General features: G+C 32.5%; 1 protein-coding gene across 6 annotated transcripts in view; it reads right to left on the bottom strand.

Moving 5' to 3' along the window:
• LRRC40 (leucine rich repeat containing 40) overlaps window positions 1-25,800 on the bottom strand; it is a 52,253-nt gene that overhangs the window by 5,672 nt on the left and 20,781 nt on the right. For all 6 annotated transcript variants that reach the window (XM_082420349.1, XM_082420351.1, XM_082420353.1 and 3 more), the window contains 8 exons: window positions 22,493-22,635; window positions 19,912-20,084; window positions 15,860-15,947; window positions 15,698-15,743; window positions 8,974-9,082; window positions 6,212-6,319; window positions 3,586-3,696; window positions 856-933 (listed from right to left, as the gene is read on the bottom strand). In XM_082420349.1, coding sequence (XP_082276475.1) covers window positions 856-933; window positions 3,586-3,696; window positions 6,212-6,319; window positions 8,974-9,082; window positions 15,698-15,743; window positions 15,860-15,947; window positions 19,912-20,084; window positions 22,493-22,635 — 856 coding nt within the window. The remainder of the gene's footprint in view (window positions 1-855; window positions 934-3,585; window positions 3,697-6,211; window positions 6,320-8,973; window positions 9,083-15,697; window positions 15,744-15,859; window positions 15,948-19,911; window positions 20,085-22,492; window positions 22,636-25,800) is intronic.

The following is a 25,800-nucleotide window of genomic DNA, read 5'->3' as shown; positions in this document are numbered from 1 at the left end:
GAGTCAAACCACCTGGGCTCAAACCCCAGCTCTATAATCTATGTGAACCTTAAGTGAGTTACTTAATTCCTAATCCTCGATTTCTAAATGGACATAATAACAGAACCTACCATGTAGGGCTTTTGTGAGGATTAAATGAGGTAATACATGTAAAGTACTTAGTCCAGTGTCAGCAGATAATAAATATTAATAAATAAGCTCCCAATAAATATTAGCTATTCTTAAATATTAGTAGTATCTTCATAGTGTTTACAGAATAAAATCTAAATTTCACTAGGCATAAAAAGCTCTTAAAGGGCTGGCTACTGCTTACACACCCAACTTCATCTGTGACTTCCGCTCTTCTACTTCCCCACTTTATGGTCCGAGCCATATTGAACTTCTTGACGTGTCCCATCATTTTCTCACATCCTTGTGCCTTAGTACATGCTATTTGCTCTACATGGGATGCCATATCCCTGTGTGTCTGGAAAATGTCTATTTTCCAAGCCTCAGTTTCAGAGCTACCTCCTCTACCTTCAAGTAATCTCTGGAAACACCTATGTCTATGCACTGTGCTTCCACTACAGCGATTAGAATTATTTATTTGCATATTTGTCTTCCTACTAGCTTACAGGTTTCTTAAAATGGGTAAAAGAAACAAAAAATCTACTAGACATCAGTTGTGAAAATTCTAAAAAAGCAACATCACTTTTAATTCTAAGTAGAACTAAGTGAAAATAAACCTGGATATTTAAATAAAGAAAACATATAGGGCCTTTTTGTTTATTTGGCTCTTTTAGTTGTATTCTCTAGTAAGACCTACAAATTTTCCACAGAAAATTGTTATTCAGATTTGTCTGTTCTGTTTCTTACCTATTAAAGGAAAGGTTGATTGTTTGTAGTCTTATCAATGATTCCATTTCTTCAGGCAAAGAATTTAAAAAATTATTCCTAAAATAGAGAGAAAAAAGATGATTTACAAAGTTTGAAAATTTGTACAACTTTAATTTATAATTAAAATGTTGACCAGGGGGCTTCCCTGGTGGCGCAGTGGTTGAGAATCTGCCTGCTAATGCAGGGGACACGGGTTCGAGCCCTGGTCTGGGAAGATCCCACATGCCACGGAGCAACTAGGCCTGTGAGCCACAACTACTGAGCGTGCGCGTCTGGAGCCTGTGCTCCGCAACAAGAGAGGCCGCGATAGTGAGAGGCCCGCGCACCGCGATGAAGAGTGGCCCCCACTTGCCGCAACTAGAGAAAGCCCTCGCACAGAAACAAAGACCCAACACAGCCAAAAATAAATTAATTAATTAATTAAAATGTTGACCAGACAAAAATTTACGCAGCTCAGTTTGTCAATTCTTGATTTCATTAAGGCCGTGTCCTGAGAATTCTGAATCGGTCAGCTGCTTCAAGTATTTGATTAATGTACCAAATCCTAATAGCAATGTGCAACCAACTGATACTGCAATTAACTCTTTAGTAATAGATTTAACAGGATAAACACTGTAAACTAATCCCTTATCTCTTTCAAACTGCAATCAACAATACTTTCCACAGCCAGAGCCCTTTCGGTTATGCTTATAAATACTACATTATTTGATATCAGAAGTATTATAAGTATTTGGTGAATAGAAATATTTCACATATAGACATTAAATTCTACTCCAAAAACAACTGAAAAATTACATGAAAAAGATGAAACAGGAAAATAAAGAGATTCTATATATTTAGAAACTTGGAGCTTTCTACTACATAAGTATTAATAAGTAAGTCCATTTCTACTCTAAGTTTAGAATTTCAATTTGCACAATGTGTAATTTTTTAAGATCTCACAATAAAACACAGCAGTAAAGGGAATCTCATTTACTACTAAAAAGATCTGGGAGCAATTTTAGAAGAAAGGTTAACAAGAAGGTAGAAGCACTCTAGAGGCCGTATAAGTACTAATAATAGAAAATATTTGTGAAAAAGTTATATCCAACTAGATGGCTATCTATCACAACTGAATAATTTTCTCTAACCTATATCTTTGCATTCAGAAGTCAAGCCTAATATATGAGTCATACTTTCTCAACTCAACATATGTTCTTTTTTCTTTTCTCTGTACTTTTCTCAGTTATTGTCTTTATTAATTTGTGCTGAATAACACAATGATGGTTTCTATAGTTTCCTGGAGTCTTATACCTACTGACAGCAAACATAAAAGCGCATTTTAGTCACTTAATTAGAAATTTCCAGGTGTAGTTATAGACAGAGGCATGCGCGTGTACACACACACACACACACACACACACACAGGAGAATGGGATGAAAAATAAAGTCAGCAGCAATGGGGGCAGGAATTTATTCTCACTGTTCCATTAATACTGAACTAAAATGAGGTTTTAAACTGTTTTGCCAGTGTAACTGCCCCTGGAAAACAGAAGCAATTCCACATTTAGCAGGAGCAGAGTTATTAGTATACTTGCTTTAATCCCATAAAAAAAAATTTTGTCTGTACAGGAAGAATAAATCTTCAAACAGATATAAATAGCTTATTGTAATTTAACTATTGTTTGAGCAAAGCAAGAGCAGCTAAAAATAACAACATATGAGCAGTAAGAAGCCCAGGTAATAGAAACATATTTTACAAATTAAGTTTTAAAGCCCAAGAAAATAAATGACTGTCTAACCCTGAAATACCTATTATTACCCTCAAAAAACTGTGACACTTCTGATCCTGTCACTTCAATTTAGGACATATTTAAACTCAACTTCCTATTACCTCTGTAGAGCCTTGAATAGTTTCTTTTCTTTTTATTGCCACTCATAGTGTTCTTTTTCTTTATTTCTTGCCTTGCATGGTTAATATAATACTTTGAAACCAAACAGGTTCTTTTTGAGAGAAGTCATGCTAGCTGTTGTGCCAGCATAGGGTTTTGACAGTTTTATGCTAAAAAAGAAACAATGTGAAGCAAACACTTTCCATGTGCTATCTGTAATTTTGCCTAAGCATGAATCTAAAGAATGTATTAATATTTTCTAATATTTTAAGTAATTTTGTCTTGTCACATAACTTGTAAATTACCTTCAAATGACATCTGATTAAAATATTTCCTAAATGCTTAATTACAGATTTCTCCTAAAATGTTATTAATAAACTAAAGACCAATTTCTTTTCTTAGAAAAACATGAGGGGAAGGGCAAAAGTTAGGTAAAAAACAAAGATAAGTTATTATTAAAAAAGGGAAGCAAGGCTTCCCTGGTGGTGCAGTGGTTAAGAATCTGCCTGCCAGTGCAGGGGACACAGGTTCAAGCCCAGGTCCGGGAAGATCCCACATGCCGCAGAGCAACTAAGCCCGTGGGCCACAACTACTGAGCCTGCACTCCAGAGCCCGAGTGCCACACTACTGAAGCCCACGTGCCTGTGCTCCGCAACAAGAGAAGCCAAAGCAATGAGAAGCCCGCACACCACAACGAAGAGTAGCCCCCACTCGCCACAACTAGAGAAAACCCACACACAGCAATGAAGACCCAACGCAGCCAAAAATAAATAAATAAAATAAATAAATAATAAAAAAATAATTTTTTAAAAAGGGAAGCAATAGTATCAATAAATACCTCAGATCCAAAAAAGTTAATTTTTGAAGCATACATAATTCCAAGGATATAAAGGAAAGCTTATTAAAACTGAGATTGACATCAGAAACCATTTCCTTCAGTTCCACAATCCTGAAACAAAAATAATTTTTAAATGTTAATACTATTTGAATTCACTGTCAGAACTTCAAAACTACAAGCAGACTATAGAGGAAAAAAATCTTATATTATTTTTGCTAATTAAGACTTTCTGTAACTGTTACTTTTCTCATAAAAATTGCAATCAGTTTGGATATGTAACTGATCAAAATAGGTTTTTAAAAACAACCATAATATTATCTGTCCAAGAATTTCTATTTGACCTTAAGTGTAGATTGAAGTTTAAGAAACCATTCAGTTTATATTTAAACCAATTATGGACAAAAAAAGTTAAATCTAGGCAATGTTTATACTATATCTGTGACTTGAATCCATAAAATAAATTGTTAGACAAATATTCTGTAACATCGTAGTTATCGTTTTAGACTCCATAATATAAAACCATCTAAGTACCAGAAGTATCTGATACATCAAAATGCTTTTTAAATATGATATGGCAACATTTTAAAAGTATAGTATCTCTTATCCAAATTATCATTTAATCATGATAATCATGATTGCATGAAAACAGTAAGTTAATTCCTAGGTTTGCTAAGTGTTACTACTAAGCAACTTAAGCCAAATACTTAGAGAGGAAGAATTAAATACTTCTAAGTAAACCTGATCATAATTTAAGAACAAGAGATGTTATATATGATTTGCCAAAAAACAAAAGTTAAACTGTAAATCGTTTTTGTCTATCATATTAGCAAAGAAAAAAAAAAGAAAGAAAGAATATCAAATGCTGTGCTAAATAAGATTCTGTGAAAGATACCATGAGTCTGGATATGTAACTGATAAAACTTTTTTGGAAAGCTTTTGGACTTATGTATCGAGAGCCATACTCTGATTTAGTAATTCTTCTGAAAATTTGGCTTAGAGATACAATGTTATGTTTTATTTACTGCCATAATCAAGCTTATGGTATATATATAAATTACATTTTTAAAGTATTGTTTACAACACGGGAAAATGTTTATGACAAATAAACCAGTCAAGATATGAATTATATGTATAATTCTAAATGGGTAGCAGCTTGAAATAAAATATGCCAGGAAGTCAATAGAATAAATCAGTGATGAGACCATAAATTACTTGTCTCTTCATTTAGTCCAATATTTTATAAATAAGTATTATTTTTGCAATCAATTTTGACTTGTGAAAAAAAAATGACGAAATAACTGTGGTAACAGAATAGCATACTGTTTTGCATAAAAATAACCAGACGGTGGGATAAAATGAGAAAGTAAGCAATAACATAATATCTTTTAACTCCTTCCATCTTCATCCCCAATCAGCTTGTTTGATCCAGGATCCCCAAGGCAAACTTGTCCTATCTAAGAGCCAATCTAAATGTTCAACTCTTCTATCAAATACCTTCTGAACACTTTAAACAAGAGAGAAAGAGAAGATGAACTAGATCTCCTTTCTCAGTAGAATCTCTTAAAGTTATCATCTTTCAAGATCTACATTCCTCAAACTATTCTCTGTAAATAGAAAGCAAATAATAGTTTGTCTGACTTTTTAAAAATTTTAAGCATCTAAAAAAAATTTTGGGCAGTCAGATGAAATTTCCCCAATACATCATCTTTTTTTTTCTTTTTCTTTTTTTTTTAAGTACTTAAGTATTTATTAAGTGCTAGGCACTGGTTAAATGCTTTAAGTGGATATGTCATTTAATTTAATTCTTATAAATAAGTCTATTATTATCTCTACTTCACAGCTGAGGAAACTAAGAGAAGCTAGTTAACCTGCCCAAAGCCACAAAGCTCATAGATCTGGGATACAGATACAAGCAACAGACTCTACTGCCCAAATTCTTTATGATTATTCTATCCTGTCTCCCATACTGCTGTTCTAATTGCAAGGCTATTTGTCAACTTTCTTTGGGTATATAGTTAACGGCAAGGTAACAATCATTTTTAGAAGTTCAACACTATACTAAACTAACATTCTCTCAAAACCTAAAGATTTTGCTATAATTAACATCCAGAGAGATGTATTAAACAGTACAAAGTACAATGCAAATGAGTTATAATGTTTGTAAATGAAGAATCCTTTTCTAGGAGGAAAATGTTAACAGAGTTGTCAATTTTGTTTTTACTATCAGTGGAAAAATTCACTGGCTTGGCAATTCATTAACATAAAGCCCCAAATTCCTATTAATCTACATGAAATTGGCTTTAGATGGTCTCTTAAAACTTTCCTCTGATATTTCACTATATAGGAAAAAAGTAATATTTTTAATAATTCTAATACCTATTTTCCAAGTTTAAAATGTAAAAGAAAAAGAAAGTTTTAACCTATCTCTCAGAACCAATGTTAAAAGTGTCTCAGGGAATACTTAAGTAAATTTTACCAAATCCCTCAAATATTAACAATGTAAGAAATTTTACATATACTTTTTAATTAAAAAACTATGAAAAATAATTATTCTTGCAACTAAGATGCAAGTACAACTGAGAATGATTCACAACTTAACAGAAATAGCATCACGAACAGTTCTTACCTTTTGGGAATTTCACATAGCTGATTCTTACTGAAGTTAACAGAAGTGATAATGTTACTTTTTACTGCATCAAACACTTCATCAGGAATCAAAGTTGTTTGTTTATCACTAAATGAAAAATGGTTTAAAATGCATCATTCTTAGCAATCTGGAAAGATATGATTATTGCTTTTCATTTTAAAGGCCTTTAAAGATTTCATAAGGAGATTTTTCAAGGTAGTTGATTAGGAAGTTCTGTAAAAAATGCCAAAAAACCTGCCAACCCACAAAATGTTAACTGTTAGGCATTCAGACAACATACTGTGTCATAACACTTTGTGCCAGACCTTCTGTGTAGTCATATACTCAATGGGAATAAAAACAGAGAGATATCTTCAGAGCCTAAGATGTCCAAAAGTCATACAGTAAAGGAACAGTAAATAGATTCCTCTACCTCAGAGTAAAACTAAATGTATAATTTAAAAAACTGTTCTCACCCCTTTTCTTAAAAATCTCTAACAGAGGTTAGCTCTCAACTTTCTTTGGGTATATAGTTAACTATAAGACAACAATCATTTTTAAAAGTTCAACACTGTACTAAACTAGTTTTCTCATAACCTAAACCAATTTCTCTCTCATTTAGCATGTGAAAAGGTACACAGGGTAGTGGCCTTGGATTAAACTATTCCTGGTTCTTCCATTAATAAAATAAGCTTTGTAATTTACCTTCCTTAAACTTCAGTTCTATGAAATTAGAATCTGAAGAATTATTCATTGTTATTTATGTCAGAGTTTTTGCAAATATAAATACATTTCCTTTTCATTAAAATTTTCAGTTTTATTTTCAATAAAATATAAATTTAATCTTAAATGAAAGTATAGTAGAACTCTGACACTTGCAGATTTAACAATTTGATGTTATAATTAGCTGTTATGCTTATGTTATTCTTTTACAGTTTTTAATGCCTAACCTCATCCACTTAAAAGAATCTTCAATGGAATGTCGAATGACTGTATGAGCAAGAAAACAATACTACATATAATGTGTGTTATGGGAGAACTGTATAAGAAAAGCATACGGTATACAGAAAGATAAAAAGATTAAAAAAAAAAAGATAAAAAGCCTAGATTTCACTGTTATTATGCCTTCCACTTTTGCTTTCAGGACTCATTTTCTGCTGTGCAGATGGAGCACTTCTATCTTTTCCATCAGAAATGCTCAAGTCATGGGAAACTGATTTATTCAAATTAAACTTTGAAGATTTATGCTATGTTTAAAACTTTAGTTGAAGGCATTTATGCCTTAAGATTGGGAAATAATTTATATTTTAAATAGGATACTCCTGTCCAATTAAAGTCTCCAAGGAAAACAAATTACAATAAATTTAGAATCAAAACAATTTAAGATGTATGGTCTTAAGTGCTATCTTCATTATGCTTTTGTGACATCTGTACCTTTAAAGAATGGGAATGATTATACTGCACCAAAAAAAAAAATTGTATCAATACTACTTTATAGATTTTTTAAATGATTAAAAGCAAGAGCATATGTGAAGTACCTAGTACAATGTCCAGCACAGAATAGAAACTCAATAAATCATATCATGCAGGGTGGAGAGAATGGAAGCCAGAGATAAAAGGAATTTTAAGCTAAGAAATTCCAAGGCAGGAATCAAGTCTGTCTGATCATTCAGTGTATTACAACACCTAGCATAGAATTTGATACATACCTAGTAGACTCCAAAAATATCTACTGAATAAATGGATACATTATGTATAAGATTAAGACATGCTAAATTGCTATGTTATGCTATGAGAAGAAGGACACACTACAAGTATGGAAGAGTACTACCCTGTGTTACAGTGTCAAAGAAGGAAGGTGGTTTAGGGTAGTGATTTCTATGTGAATGGAACATAACAAATCTGAAACAGAGACTGAATCTTAACCGCTCAGCAGGTGGTACCTACTGATACATTAAGGAAAAGAGGCCAGAAATTAATGCTGGCTGTGTGGGTAACTGAACAAATCCAGTCACTATCTGACTTGAGTCTGTATTCTTTTTTATTTTCATTACAATACCCAGACATGAGCTAATCACTGCAAGAGCTTTGACAGTACTGGTTGTTTTTATCATTGTTGCCTTGATAGTACTGAAGAATACTTGACAACCACTTCCAATCTCTGCATAGATATCTTCTTTCTCCAATTGAACACACACCCATAATATATAAAAATTATTAGGCTTCTGCCTAAGTTTATATACCAACATTGTAATTATTTCAGGTTTAATATATGTGCTACCAGAGCACATTATTATGACATATTATTTGACTTGTATTCAAATATATAAACAGAGTACAACCTCTCACGCTTTGCCTGCTTGAGGTGTTCATTAAATAAATGATACTTATTTTTTAGTTACCAATATAGGAGCCCCTCCAATATAAAATTCTCTCTGGATGCTGGTAACTGAGTCAGAAAATTTTATTACCAATGAATACTGTCACTCTTATTTTTTATAATAATAAAATGTTCTTTATTATAAAAATTTTACTATTAACGACCGTTTATCTATCTCTTAAGCCTAATAAACACAAATCACCTAAGGAATGGGCATTTAAGTTCACTGTACTTTTAATATGCTTTTATCTCATCACTGTTTTTGCAATTGCTATTATTCTAAGTACTAATGCACTCTGATGAATTCTTCACCAATTTCTCTGAAGGATTATTTCTGAAAGTTTCCTGTGTTTTGCAACATTTAAAAGAATGAATTACATACCTATAGTCTAATATTTTTAATGAGATGATGGCGTGTACATTGACTCTAGATTCACTTGGTAGTGTCATGGCAGTCTCAGTAACAGAATCACTTTGGCTAGATCCATCATCTGGCAAAAGAAAAGTTATATAAAAACCAATATTTATACTGCAAAGTCATTTTTTAAATTCTTAAAAATACTTAAAAATAGTTTACATGATTTCTATTGACAGATATTACTGGTGAAAATATCTTTTCATATGCTTTATTTCCAATATCTCAAATCTAGATCTAGAATTTAATCTTTATTTAATAGAAAGAAAGTTCAAAATATTTTAATAAATCCTACCTTAAGAAAGTTTAGGAGTAGGAAAGAATAAAGAATAACTACAATGTCTCAGAAGAAACAATGACAAGCAATCCTTCCTCTTAAGCAAAAATAATATGGTATTAATTCTAATGAAGGAATTTGTTAACAAAGGAAAAGTATTATTTCCCAAAAATTTCTACCAAATAGGCATCTGCCTATCTTTTCAGTTTAGGATACTATGAAGCTGATTATCCCCAATCATTTAAAATCTGTCAATTTGCATAGTCAAATAAGCTTTTGGTACATTACTCACATTAAGATCTTTCTTAGCAAATGTAAGACTTTATATTTTAAATAGATATTTCCTAACATGCATACCTACTTACACATTTACATACAATCAACCCTTTCACTAATCTCCAGAGACTGTTTAATGTTTCACAGTCATAATATGGCATAAAAAACAAAACAAACAAAAATCATACACATTTAAAAGAGACAGCTTTGTGATTTTTTTGGCAAAAGAGACTTCAGCAATCTAGACAGAAATAAAATAAGACTATTAATTTTTAGCGATGTAAAAATGATAAAACGGTCCTAGTATTCATATGTTAAGAGCAGAGGCTTGCCAAAAGAACATTAAAAAAAAAAAAAAAAAAAGTAGTATTCCTGATCTTGCTTCAACCCAGTAGGCATTTAATGAACATTTGTTGAATAATACCAAGTGTATTTCTCTTGCATTAAGCTCATCAGTTATTCATTAATCAATAATTATTAAGTGATTATTTTCCACACAAATACATATCATATAAATATTTTATTTACAGCGGTAGCACAGAATAAATGACAGAATATCAAATAGAAATAAAAGATACTGAGAGAAATATTAATACCAAGTGAAATGCTTTGGTATTTAGAAGTTCCCTAGTGATTTGGTTATGTCACTTTAAAAAATATGTAATATATATTGCCAAATTACATCAGCAGAGACACATATTAAACCAGCAACAAAACCCAGCATTATTTTTTTAAATATACATGTATATCAGCATGATTACATATTGAAATAGAATATTCTCAACACTTTCCAAAGAGCTACTTTTAATAATCAGCATCAAGGAGAATGTAAAGAGAGAGGCTGTCGTCTCTTGGGAGGGGACTACTGTGAGCCATAGATTTATTTTTCATTGTACGTTCTTGTATATTGCTTGAATTTTTTTTACCATATACATTTATTGACTTTTTGATTAAAAAAACTAAGATGGCAATATTCCATAAACTGATCTAGATTCAATGCAATCCCAAGCAGAAACCCAGCTGACTTCTTTGTAGAAATTAACAAGCTGATTCTGAAATTTGTATGCGATTGCAAGAAACCCAGAATAGTCAAGACAAACCCGAGAAAGAAGAATAAAGTAGGAGGACTTACACTTCCCAATTTCAGAACTTAGTACAAAGCAATGGTAATCAAGATAGTGTAGTACTGGCACAGGATAGACATACAGATCAATGGAATAAAATTGAGAGTCCAGAATAAATCCTACATTTATAGTTAAGTGATATTCAACAAAAAATGCCAAGACCATTCAGTGAGAAAAGAAGTCTTTTCAACAAATGGTACACAGAAACTGGATAGTCACAAGCAAAAGAATGAAATTATACCCTTATCTCATACTATATATAAAAATTAACTCAAAGTGGATCAAAGACATGAATGTAAGAGCAAAAGTATAAAACTCTTAGAAGAAAAAATAGGAGAAAATCTCCATAAAACAGGATTTTGCAAAAGACTTTTAGATATGAAACCAAACACATAAGCAAAAAAAGAAAGAAAATGATTCCATCAAAATTCAAAGAAAACTTGTGTTTCAAAGGACCCTATCAAGAAAATGAAAAGACAAACCCACAGAAGCCTAGAAAATATCTGCAAATCATATATCTGACAAGAGACTTATATCTAGACTACATAAAGAATTATTACATCTCAATAATAAAAAAAATTAAAAATTGGGCAATGTATCTCAAGAGATATCTCTCCAAAGATGTACAAATGGCTAATAAGCACATGATGTTCAACATTATTATTCATCAGGGAAATGCAAATCAAATCTACAATGAGATACCACTTCATACCCACTAGAATGGCTAGAATCAGAAAGTCAGAAAAGAAGTGTTAGTGAGGATGTGGAAGAATCGGAACCCTGATACAATACTAATGAGAATGTAAACTAGTGCAGCTGCTTTGTGAAAAACAGTCTGGCAGTTCTCAAATGACTTAACATAAAATTACCATATGACCCAGCAATTCCACTCCTAGATATATATGCAAGAGAAATGAAAACACGTTCACACTGAAACTTGTAAATAAATGTTTATCACTGCATTATCCATAATAGCCAAAAGGTACTGCAATTCTTTTTGAGGTGATGAAAATGTTTAAAACTGACTACGGCAATGGTTGTACTTACTTGTTAATATAGCAAAAAACATGTAGTTGTACAATTCTAATGGAAGAATTGTATGGCATGTGAATTACATGACAATAAAGCTGCTTCTTATTTAAAAAAAAAAAAAAGTTGTATTTCCCAGCTCCCCTTACATGAGTGGCCGCAATATAAGTTCTGACCAATGGCATATGAGAAGAAGTCATGTACAATACAACAGCTTAGTATATATCCTAATATATTTAATCGACCATGTACCCTATAATGCAATAAAACATACCTTTTTAAAGTACAGAAATCATACAATGTCTACTCTCAGAGGACAATGAAATTAAACTAGAAATCAATAACAGAAAGATAACTGGAAATTCTCAAAATATGTGATTATTAAACAACACATTTATAAATAACACATAGCTCAAAAAAGAAATCTAAAGAGAAATTCTACAATATTTTTAACTACATAAAAATAAAAACACAACTTATTAAAATCTGTTGTATGCAGTGAAAGCTGTGTTTAGAGGGAAACTCACAGCACTCAATGCATATACCAGAAAAAAAGAAAGATCTAAAATCACCAATCTAAGTTTCTACCTTAAGAAATTAGAAAAAGAAGAGAAAATTAAACCCAAATTAAGAAGAAAAGAAATAAGAAGAATTAGAGTAGAAATTGATGAAATTGAAAACAGGAGATCAATAGAGAAAAATCAATAAGACCAAAAGCTAGTTATTTGAAAAGATCAATAAAAGTAGTATGCCTCTATGCCAGGCTAACTAAGAAAAAAGGAGAGAGGACACAAATGACTAATATCAGAAATGAAAGAGAAGACATCACTGCAGGTTCCATGCACACAAAAAGGATAATGAAAGAATACTAAGAACAATTCTATGTCCACAATTTTGATAACCTAGATGAAATGGATGAATTCCTAGAAATAAACAATCTTCCAAAACTCACACAAGAAAAACCAGACAACCTGAATAGGCCTATTATCTATTAAAGAAATCGAATCAATAATTAATAACCTTCCAAAACAGAAAGCACCAGGCCCAGACAGTATGACTGGTGAATTCTACCAAACATTTAAGGAAGAAATTATACCAATACTCTACAATCTTTTTCCAAGGAAAGAAGCAGAGGGAATACTTCCTAACTCATTCCATGAGGCCAGTACTACCCTAATACCAAAACCAGACAAAGAAATTGCAAGAAAATAAAACTAGAAAGCAAAATCTCTCATGAACATACATGTAAAAATCCTCAACAAAATACTTGCAAATCAAATCTAAAAAAGTAGAAAAAGAATTATACACCATAACCAACTGGGATTTAACCCAGGCATGCAAGGCTAGTTCAGCATTCAAAAATCAACTAATGTAATCCTTCGTATCAACAGGCTAAAAAAGAAAAATTACATGGTTATATCAGTAGATGTATAAAAAGTGTTTGATAAAATCCAACAGGCATTCATGATAAAAACTCAGTAAAACAGAAAAAAGAGAACTTTCTTAACTTAATAAAGACCATAACAGCCCTACAGCTGTCATAATTAATGTTAAGAAACTTGAAGCTTTCCCCCTAAGATCAGGTACAAGGCAAGGATGTTCCCTCTCTCCACTCACTCCTCTTCAGCACTGCACTGGAGGAAGTTCTTGCTAATGCAATAAGACAAGAAAAGAGATAAAAGGTACACAGATTGGGAAGGAGGACATAAAACTGTCTTTGTTCACAGACGGCCCAAACATCTTGTTAGAAAATCCAAAAATAACCTCCTGGAACTAATAAGTGATTATACTATAGTAAGGTTGCAGGATATAAGGTTAATATATAAAAGTAAATTGTTTTCCTCTATATCAACAATGAACAAGTAGAGTTTGAAATTAAAAACACAGTACCATTTACATTAGCATCCAAAACTGAAATACTCAGGTATAAATCTAATAAATGTGAATAAGAACTATGTGAGGAAAACTATAAAACTTTGATGAATGAAATCAAAGAAGATCTAAATAAATGGAGAGATATCCCATATTCATGGATGGAAAGATCCAATACTGTCAAGATGTCAGTTCTTCCCTATTTGATCTATATATTCAATGTAATTCCAATCAAAATCCCAGCAAGTTATTTTGTCAGTATCAACAAATTGATTCTAAGGTTTATATGGAGAGGCAAAAGAGTCAGAATAGGCAACATAATATTGAAAGAAAAGAACAATATTGGAAGACTGATGCTATCCAACTTAAAGACAGTAATTAAGACAGTGTGATACGGCAAAAGAACAAAGAGATCAATGAACAGAATAGAGAATCCATAAAGAGACCCCCATAAATGTAGTCAGCTGATCTTTGACAAAGGAGCAAAGGTAATACAATGGAATATACAAAGGCAAAGACAGTCTTTTTCACAATGATGCTGAAACAATGGGACATCCATATGCAAAAATTAGCAGCTTTATTCATAACTGTCAAAACTTCGAAGCAACCGTGACGTCTTGCAGTAGGTGGGTGAGTAGATAAACTGTGGTACATACAGACAGTGAAATATCATTCAGTGCTAAAAGGAAATAAGCTATCAAGCCTTAAAAAGACATGAGGGAAGCTTAAATGCATATTACTAAGTGAAAGAAGCCAATCTGAAAAGGTTACAGACTGTATGCTTCCAATTATTTGACATTCTGGAAAAGACATAAATACAGAGACAAGAAAAAGATCAGTGGTTGCCAGGGATGGCAGGGATTGTGGGAAGGAGGGAGGATGAATAGGCAGATCACAGAGGATTTTTACAGCAGTGAAAATACTTTGTATATTACAATGATGAATATATGGCATTATACATTTGTCCAAACCCATAGAATGTACAACACCAAGAGTGAACCCTAAGGTAACTATGCACTTGGGGTGATTATGATGTGCCAATGTAGGTTCATCCTTTGTAAAAAATGTACTATTCTGGTGAGTGTTGCTGATATTGGGGGAGGGTATATGTGTGCAGGTAGAGGACATATGGGAAATCTCTGTACCTTCCTCTCAATTTTGTTGTAAACCTTAAACTAGTCTAAAAAAAAGGCTTTAAAATTTTTTTTGATTGTTCTGACATGACTTCTAACTGATTTATATCAGAATAATCAATCTTTCTTGAGGAGAAAGTATATCTGGAGAAAAAAGGGCACTCTCTGATTGGCAGAAAATGAGAGTCTTAGAAAATTATGTCAATTTATTTGAAGGGCAAAGTGGAAAATATAAATTACTTAAGTATACAATTATCTTATTTATTTAACATCTACTGACTGACAATATGGTGCTAGACTAGGCTGTGCATAACCAAGAGTTGTGAGCTAAATTAACAGCTACTGTATTTAGCCACTAAGTTTTGGAGTGGTTTGTTATGCAGCATTACACTGGCACAAAAAAATTTTTTCTTAATGTTCTACATGTAGTGTGTGCTACAGTAACATACATGAAATAAAAACTGGAATAAATCACAATTTTAGTGAAACATTAAAAATTAAATTTATGGTAATTTTTCTTTTGGTGCATGTTTATGCTAAATTAGCATATCCTAAAAAATATGTTTTGTCTTTATTTTTGTCAGAACTTACCAAAACTATGAATGCAGCAGATATTCAAATGCCTGTTAATATACTTCCCAGTCAATAGAACCCTTATATTATACCATAATAGTCAAGTTTTGCTCTTTTTTCAAAGGTAAAGCATTAGGTGCTTACAGAATCTTTTTTTATATTTTCTAATTGGTACAGTATAACACAACTCAAAGAGATTAAGGATAGAACAGTATTATTGTGAATTTAATGATTTTTAAATAATTTCAGCATATTTATGGCCTAATGGATTCAGAATTAGAGCCACACCTGCCAGGGACCATTTTCTCTAAATATTTATACCAAAAATACATGTAAATTTATATACTATTAACTCTTTACCACTTTTCATGTTATCCTTCAAAATATGGGAGAAAATAGAAAAGTACCTTTAATCTTGCTTCGTAGATATTTTAAGACTTCTTGGGTTCCTTTCTGAAAATGTGGGGAGAAAGACATATTCACCAAGACATACATTGCAGTTTTATAGGTCAACGTGTATGTTTCAATATCAAATTTAAAAACCAGCACTGAATTCTAAATATGCTTACATTTATAATTTCTCTTCGAATCGTTCTCAAAGGATTTCCTCCTAGTGCCAGGAATTTCAAATGAAGTTCTCCCAATGAACAGGGCAGACTACAAAAGATTAAATTGATTTCAAGGAAGACATTAAGGGTAAGTATAATTCAACCAAGTAGTAGATTATAAAACTAACATATGACAAACTATACACCATAAAATAGTGTCAAAGAAAGCCCAAGTAATTTAGGCCTAAAATATTTCCTCTCAAAATAGATGCCAAACATGTTTAAAAAAAAAAAAAGAGAGATTTGTTTTGATACTATCATATTGTGATTACTAAAAAAAGAATGTGAGCTATAAAACATTTGCTAAATTGTATCCAGTGCTAAAAAGTAAATGTAAGCAAATAAAATATTCCCTAATTGAAAAAAAATGAGAAAGAATAATTTTCAACTGCATAATTCATATTTTCATTTAGTAAGGAAAGTAATTTTTATCTTTGGTACACAAAAAGATAACCAGTTTATACACATAAATATTAAATCTCAAAATCTATTAAGCATCTATATAATATACTAGGCATTGGTGTAGGGATATCAAGAACTTTCCCTTAAAAAGTTTTTAGTTGAACAAAGGAAAAGGACACATGTATGGCTAACCAAAATATAGGAATTATCTTATGTTGCTGGTGAGCATATAAAATAGCACAGCCACTCTGGAAAGTGGAGTTTTTTAAAGTTAAACATACACTCACCATACAACTAAGCAATCCCACTCCTACATATTTACCCAGGAAAAATGAAAATAATGTCCAACCAAAGACTTACATGAATATTCACAATAGTCAGAAAATTGAAAGTAATCCAAACATCCATCAACTAACTAGTGAAGAGATGAATAAATTGTGGTATATCTGTATAATGAAATAACACTCAGCAATAAAAATGAATAAACTATTGATATACAAAATCACATGAATGAATCACAAAAGCTTTACACTACAAGAAAAAAGACAGACACAAAAACTATATGCTGTGATTTCATTTATATGATATTTTTAAAAAGGCAAAACTACAGTGACAGAGCACATCACTGGTTGCTAGGGGTTGGGGATATGAAAAGGGGATTGACGGCAAAGGGTAGAAGGAGAATTTAGGGAAACAGAAATGTTCTTCATGACTGTAACAATGGTTATACAATTACATACATGTGTCAAATATCACCAAATTGTATATTTTAATTGGTAGATTTTATTGTATGTAGATTATACATCAACAAATGAATATATTTTATATATATATGTAATAAGACAAGTGCTAAACAAGTAAAGTTGCTCTGAGAGTACAGAAGTAGAAATTAGCAAGGGGAGTAGAGGGAGAAGGGAGTAGCAAAGCCTGGATTTGGGCTTAAAAAGAATGGAATTCCATCAGGCAGTCAGGCAGGAAAAGGGCATTCTAAGGTAAAGAAAATGAAGAAAAAGTCAGTGCATTTACAGTTCAGTGTTGTCAGAGTAGGATACCTGTGGGAGTGAAAGATGACAAAGAGAGAATGAATGAAGTCTGACTGTGAGATGTACTTGACTGTCACTAAAAATTCTGGACGTTATCTTGCAAGACAGTGATTCCCAACTGCTGGATGGAAAACCAGACGCATCAAAATCTCCTAGAAATTTTTTAAAACAAAACCCAAAACAATTCTAAGGTTCCATTGTTAAAGATTCTGATTCATTGTTGCCTCAGTATCTGCATTTTTTCTTAAAGCTTCTCATGTGCTTCTGATACATCGCCATATTTGGGAAACAGTGCTATATGAATGGAGAATCATCAAAGTTTTTTAGTAGAAGAACAACCTGATAATCTGTACTTTATAAAAATTACTCTGGTAGCATTGCAAGGAATCAATATTTTAGTTAGAGGAGATTCTGGAGGGGTACAAAATGCATAGAATGGTCTAATATCTAGGAAGTATGAGATCAGATGAAAGGAAGGAAAATACTTATTAGTTTCATTATGTTCTAGGCCCTGTGATATATACACAGTTTATATCCAGAGCTCTGGAGAAAGAGAAACATATATATCAGAAATATTTGTACCCATTACTTTATTTATTTAATATTATTTGTCATCGTTTTTGTTTTAAATCTTTGCTTTCTGCTGCTTTCATGTAGTAGCCAAAATAAGACTGTCATGGGGAAAAATGTATATGTCAATATTTATGAGGCAAGCGATTATTTCATTCATTAGTTATAAGTACTTTTAGGAATATCCAGGTCACTTATTAATTCTGTCATAAATAGAAGTGAGTGGAAAGAATGGTCACTGTCCAAGCATTCAAATCTATGGTCAAGATGTACCATATGGGGCTTCCCTGGTGGCGCAGTGGTTAAGAATCCGTCTGCCAACGCAGGGGACATGGGTTCAAGCCCTGGTCCAGGAAGATCCCACATGCCATGAAGCAACTAAGCCCACGCGCCACAACTACTGAGCCTGCACTCTAGAACTTGCGAGCCACAATTATTGAAGCCCGCACGCCTACAGCCCGTGCTCCACAACAAGACACACCACCGCAATGAGAAGCCCACGCACTGCAACAAAGAGTAGCCCCCACTCACTGCAACAAAGAGTAGCCCCCACTCACTGCAACTAGAGAAAAGCCCGCACGCAGAAACGAAGACCCAATGCAGCCAGAAACAATAAATAAAATAAAATAAAATAAAAAGATGTACCATATGCCATATGTACATTGTGAAAACAATTCTGAGTTTTAAAAATAGTTATTGGAATATGCACATAGAAGAAAATCTACCTTGCTTAACCTTTCTCCTTCTGTGAAGAGCAAACCATGTTTCTGACATCCAAACATAAAACTTCAGACACCTAACTGGCATAAAATCCTAGGTGAGTCTGAGTCTTTTTTTTATGTATCTGTAAAATAATTCCATCTCTAAATATTATGGTTTTATAACTCCTTATGATTCTTTGCTCACTACCCTCTTCCTCTGCAGCTCCAACACAATCAATTGCTAAATACTACTTATTCTAACTCATCACACCTTTCACATCTTTCCTCTTCTTTCCATTCCCATTGTCACTACAGTTTAGGTCCTTATTACATAAGAGAAAAATCTACAAAGCTGTCAACTCAGTAAATTGGATATAACAAGTGCTCCTTAGTGATCATTATTAGATTAATAGAATTTTTTAGAATTCCCGTCTACAAAACCACTCCTATCCAAAGTATCTGACCCACTATCACCAATTTATTTTTTAATGAGATTACAATCAAGTTGGTTTTGTTCTTAATCTCCCCACCTCTTAATTAATGAAAACTGGCTCTTCACAGGCATTTTAAGGACCTCTTTCACATGGCCTCAACTTATCTTTCAAGACCTGAATTCTCATAATCTCCTTTCGTGCACCCTATCATCTCAACTCGATTCCTTGCAGTTCTCTCTCTATATACCTACAATTTATTTTCTAAACTTTCAGAGCTTTGTTTGTGCAGTTTCCTCCTGCCAAATGAGTCATTCTGACCACCTTACACATGCACTTGAAAATAGCGGTCATCCTTCAAAGATCACATGGTAGGACTATAATGAGGCATGACCCTGTGAGTACATTTAAATTTTGTGCTCTAGGCAATTAACTTGCTTCATCCTGGTCCCAGTTCTATAATATCATCTAAAAATTTTACTTCTTCCACAAAGTCTGCCCTGATTATTCTCAATAAATTGTGATTCCTGTATCTCCTTTAAACTCCCAAAGTATTTCGTATCTCTCCCATGGCTTTACGTCATTTAACAAATTCAACAAATATTTATCAGGCAGCTTCTACATACCCAGGCATTGATCTAGGAGTTATTCGTAGAGTTTGTGTCCTAGTAGGCTGGAGTAACTGATTCCATTAGCATATTAAGCTTGCTGCCAAGAACAAAATCTTTGTAGGTCTACACATGATACCTACTCAATAAACATTTATTGAATTCGATTTACAAAAGAGATCTCTACATGCTTTTATAACTTATGAATTACAACCAAATACAGACATGATTTCTTATTCATTCCATCTTTAAACTTACCTACTAATATCATTGTTGCTTAGATCAAGCCTTTCCAATGATTTCAGCAGTGTAATTTCATCTGGAACAGATTTTAACTTGTTATCTCGCAGGTCTAGCACAAGGATAGAATTCAGATGCTTAAGGTGTTCTGCCCCCAACATTTCAATCTGGTTTTCACCTACATGTAATTCCTACAAAAGCAAAGATCAATCATGTGTATTTCTGTATTCAACTTTATACTAGATAATGAAAATAAAATTGAAATCTTGATTTCAAATCATTGAAAAACACATGGAAAATTTTCTAATTACTAAGATGCTTAAATTTTTAACTATATTTAAGCGATCTTACAGTTAAAGAAAAATGACAAAAAGGAAAATTTTCAAGAATTTCCTAGTAATTTAAAAATTAATTAAAGGTTTAGTCTGGAAGAAAGTTCAAAGTTTATAAAACCAAAGCAGAGAAATGATTTAGTAGTTACATTTATAGAATTAATAAAAACACGAATCCAAGAACTATACTGATAAAAAATTAAAGTTTTAAAACAAATCAGTACAAGTTTAAAAAGTTATTTATATTATAATAAATGTTTGTTACTCAACATTTTTATTAGTGGTTATTATATATACTGATTTCTCACTAGCAGAATCTAAGATTATCAGATAGATAATTAATCTTATTAAATGATAACTTTTTCAGTTACTTATATCATTGTCACCATTCTGTTTAAAAGAAACTCTTGTTTATGGTTTCCTTTGCTGTGCAAAAGCTTTTAAGTTTAATTAGGTCACATATGTTTATTTTTGTTTTTATTTTCATTACTCTAGGGGATGGGTCAAAAAAGATCTTGCTGTGAATTATGTCAAAGAGTGTTTTGCCTATTTTTTCCTCCAAGAGTTTTACAGTGCTCAGTCTTATGTTTAGGTCTTTAATTCATTTTGAGTTTATTTTTGTGTATGATGTTAAACTTAAAAGCTCTTGCACAGCAAAGGAAACCATAAATAAGACGAAAAGACAACCCTCAGAATGGGAGAAAATATTTGCAAACAAAGCAACTGACAAAGGATTAATCTCCAAAATATACAAACAGCTCATGCAGCTCAATATTAAAAAAACAAACAACCCAATCAAAAAATGGGCGGAAGACCTAAATAGACGTTTCTCCAAAGAAGACATACAGATAGATGGCCAAGAGGCACATGAAAAGATGCTCAACATCACTAATTATTAGAGAAATGCAAATCAAAACTACAATGAGGTATCATCTCACGCGGCTCAGAATGGCCATCATCAAAAAAAATCTACAAACAATAAATGCTGGAGAGGGTGTGGTGAAAAGGGAACCCTCTTGCACTGTTGGTGGGAATGTAAATTGATACAGCCACTATGGAGAACAGTATGGAGGTTCCTTAAAAAACTAAAAATTGAACTACTATATGACCCAGCAATCCCACTACTGGGCATATACCCTGAGAAAAACATAATTCAAAAAGACACATGTACCCCAATATTCATTGCAGCACTATTTACAACAGCCAGGACATGGAAGCAACCTAAATGTCCATCAACAGATGAATGGATAAAGAAGATGTGGTACATATATACAATGGAATATTACTCAGCCATAAAAAGGAATGAAATTGGGTCATTTGTAGAGATGTTGATGGACCTAGAGTCTGTCATACAGAGTGAAGTAAGTCAAGAAGAAAAAAACAAGTATCGTATATTAATGCATATGTGTGGAATATAGAAAAATGGTAGAGATGAACCTATTTGCAGGGCAGGAATAGAGACGCAGACATAGAAAATGGACGTGTGGACAGAGGGGGATGGGGACACAAATTGGGAGATTAGTATTGACATATACACAGTACCATGTGTAAAACTGATAGCTAGTGGGAACCTGCTGTATAGCACAGGGAGCTCAGCTTGGTGCTCTGTGATGACTTAGATGGGTGTGATGGGGTGGGGGTGGCGGGTTGGAAGAGAGGTCCAAGAGGGAGCAGATATATGTATACATATAGCTGACTCACTTCGCTGTACAGCAGAAACGAACACAACATTGTAAAGCAACTATACTCAGAAAAACAAACAAAAAACAAAACAAAACAAACAACACTAATGTATGAAAGTATACATACAGAAAAGTGAAGCATAGCAAATTTAAATACAATGTTAATGTTATACACTTAATACCAAAAAAAGTAATTAATTTTAAACAGACTTTATGATGAGGTAAACATGAATTGGCAACTTATAGAATTAGATACGTATTCATTCCTGGTATTCCAGGTTTCCTGCACTATGGTCCCAACTTACTTTGTTAGTCTCATCATCTACTACTTCTCCAGTTATAAACTACTCTCCAGATGAAATGGACAAATTCTTATTTTTAAAATTGATTACTGCTTTTTAAAAAAAAATCTATTATTAACAATACCATTAATATATTTAGTCTTTAAAATTCTGAAAAATAGGAATATAGGAAAAAATAACACATAACTAATACATATTCTCAATGTAAAATACGTTTAAAATTTCATTTTCATGATTAACTTTCAGAAAATGTATAGTTATTTAATAATCAACTAAATAGTACCTTTAATAATTTACACGAAGGAAATTCCGGTAGAAAACGTAATTTATTCCTCCGTAAATAAAGCAATTCTAGTGATTCCATGCTAGCCAATTCAGAAGGTATAGTTTCCAAGAGATTTGAATTACAATCCAAATGCTTTAATCCTGTAATATATATTTAGTGAAACACAAAGATATTTTAATAGAGAAAAAATATTGGTTTATAACTGTATATACATTCAAAGAATGTGTACGTAATCATGAGGACTTACAAACCTGTGATGTTCTATACTGCTATAATAATCAAGAATCCTAGAATACCACTGAATTACATAAATGTAAACTAAAAATGTTTTACTTTTAGTTATAATTAAAGAGAAACAATGATATTAAAATCAATGTTTAATAATAGTTCAGGTCATCTTTGTAAAGATTTAAAAAACAAAGTACTCTAGTACTCCTTTAAAGTACTCTAAAATATATAAACTATATACTATGAGATTATTTCCCTCAGTAATTATACATCTTTAAAAAGAAAAAGTTTAAGGTAAACATACATGCATACTACTCGTATGAAAGAATGTCAAGTAACTCTGGCCAGCAGTAGCTTAGACACATCTGTATTTAAAACAGGCAATTGATGTTCTGTCAAAAACCCTTGGATTTCTATGTATTCCCTCTTATTCTTTCATCTACTCATAATGCCTCTCTCCCTGTCTTCTTTCCTTCCTTTCTTCTTCTAATTTTTTTTAAGTTACATTCTTTCTCTAACACCTTAGCTAACACTCTTGGTAAGAAGGTATAAGATAGCTCAAGAAGAATGTTCTCACTTGCAGCATCTCTCTCACCTCCTGGATCTTTCTTAAAAGGCAGAACAGAAAACAAAAATGGAAAAAAAGTAAAGGTCTTCTTTCTCTTAAGACTTTAATAAGCAGTTTTCTCCCTAATCCATATTACAGATTCTTCCACTTACAATGGCCACCATATATTTTCCACTATATATTCTCAACCCTATAGTTTGAATAGGCAATATGCATTTTACAACTTTTTTTCCTGTACTTTGAGCCTGTCAATTTTAACATAATTCAACACTGAATTGATGTACTGCCTTAGACTACTTCTTTCATTGTTTAAAGTTAACTGCTTTCCAAAACAAATTTAATAGTACTACTTTCAACTTATAATATGATAATTTATGTATTATTTGGCTAGATCACTGAGAAAAATGTCACAATCTGATCTACCCTAGATCCAATAAATTCTATAAAGCAAGTTTGTTTTAAATTTAGAAACTAGTTTTCACAAGTGCTTGCATCTAAGAGCACTGATTGAGAATAGAAGCAGTACATAGAAGAAAGTGAGGTGGGACCTAGAGTCTGTCCTACAGAGTGAAGTAAGTCAGAAAGATAAAAACAAATACTGGGGCTTCCCTGGTGGTGCAGTGGTTGAGAATCTGCCTGCCAATGCAGGGGACACGGGTTCGAGCCCTGGTCTGGGAAGATCCCACATGCCGCGGAGCAACTAGGCCCGTGAACCACAACTACTGAGCCTGCGCGTCTGGAGCCTGTGCTCCGCAACAAGAGAGGCCGCGACAGTGAGAGGCCTGCGCACCGCGATTAAGAGTGGCCCCCGCTCGCCGCAACTAGAGAAAGCCCTTGCACAGAAACCAAGACCCAACACAGCCAAAAATTAATTAATTAATTAATTAATTTAAAACAAACAAACAAACAAATACCGTATGCTAATGCATATATATGGAATCTAAAAAAAAAAAAAATTGGTACTGATGAACCTAGCTGCAGGGCAGGAATAAAGATGTAGACATAGAGAATGGACTTGAGGACACGCGGTGGGAGAGGGAAGCTGGGGCGAAGTGAGAGTAGCATCGACTTATATACACTACTGAATGTAAAATAGTTAGCTGGTGGGAAGCAGTAGCATGGCACAGGGAGATCAGCTTGGTGCTTTGCGATGACCTAGAGGGGTGGAATAGGGAGGATGGGAGGGAGGCTCAAGAGGGAGGGGATATGGGGACATATGTATGCATATGGCTGATTCACTTTGGTGTACAACAGAAACTAACACAGTATTGTGAAGCAATTATACTCCAGTAAAGATTTTTAAAAAAAAAGAATGTTTATATATGTATAACTGAATCACTTTGCTGTACAGCAGAAATTAACACAACGTAAATCAATGATACTTCAATAAAAAAATAAATTAAAAAATATAAATAGTAAAAGTAAAAAAAAAGAGCAATGGGGATAGAGTAAGAAGATGCAAACGCTGGCTCTACAATTTATTACATAATTTCTAAGCCTAGGTTTCTGAATCTTTAAAATGTAAATAATATGCATCCCTACTAACTTGTAGAACTATTGTGGCAGCAAAATAATATATTTAAAAGTATTCTGAGTTACAAAGAACCATACAAATGTTAGATACTGTTCTTGGAATCTCATCATGAACAGTGAAATAATAACTAAATGTCCTACTGGTGATAGCTTAAAAGTTTCATTGTCATGGCTAAAGAACAGAAAGCATCTGAGCATAATTATATAGTATATTAGAAAAACTGCTGTAAGTTCAAAGTATTTTTCTATTGACTTCAATATTTGCTCCTCTCTCTCAATATTTCTACTCAATTTGTGAAAAAAAAAATGTTTACATATGCACTCCAGATATATTTTATGTTTAGCTCTACTTTCTGATACCTTCATTGAAAATGGCAAAGGCAAGCAGAGTCAACTACTGGTATCACAACTAAAGGCTCCCCTGAAATGTCAATTCAATTTATGGCAGATTTAATTTATGCATTCCTGTTATAAATTACAAATAACCATTAATCTAAAGTAAAACAGCAGTGATCATTTTGTAATGTATAAAAATATCACTATCTTATACACCTGAAATAATATAATATTGTTAGTCAATTATATATTAATTTTTAAAAATGTCAAACAGCACAATTGTACAAATTCACTGCAAAATAATCTGTAATCAACTGTACGAAATCACATCTATGACTTCCTCCACAAAAGGGAGGTTTAAAAAAATGAAAAGGCTCATATATAATTAGCAAAAAGGAGTAGTAAGGTCTATAGCTGACACAGTGTGGTCATCAACTAAGAAATAATAATAGTTTGCCTTTAGACAAAAAAAAAAAATCACTATAAAGATTTTGGACTCTAAATCAAGAATTCTAACATGATTAAGTATACTTACTTAAAAGGTACTGAAATGTACCTTCAGTTTTTTTTATCCCTTAATATTAGTTCTACAATACACCAAATATAATGGTTCAATGGTAAACTGTGATGGAACCACTAA

Source organism: Balaenoptera physalus (assembly GCF_965194825.1).
Source record: "Balaenoptera physalus genome assembly, chromosome: 1".
Classification (NCBI taxonomy): Eukaryota; Metazoa; Chordata; class Mammalia; order Artiodactyla; family Balaenopteridae; genus Balaenoptera; species Balaenoptera physalus.
This window is presented reverse-complemented; position numbering and strand designations above follow the sequence as displayed.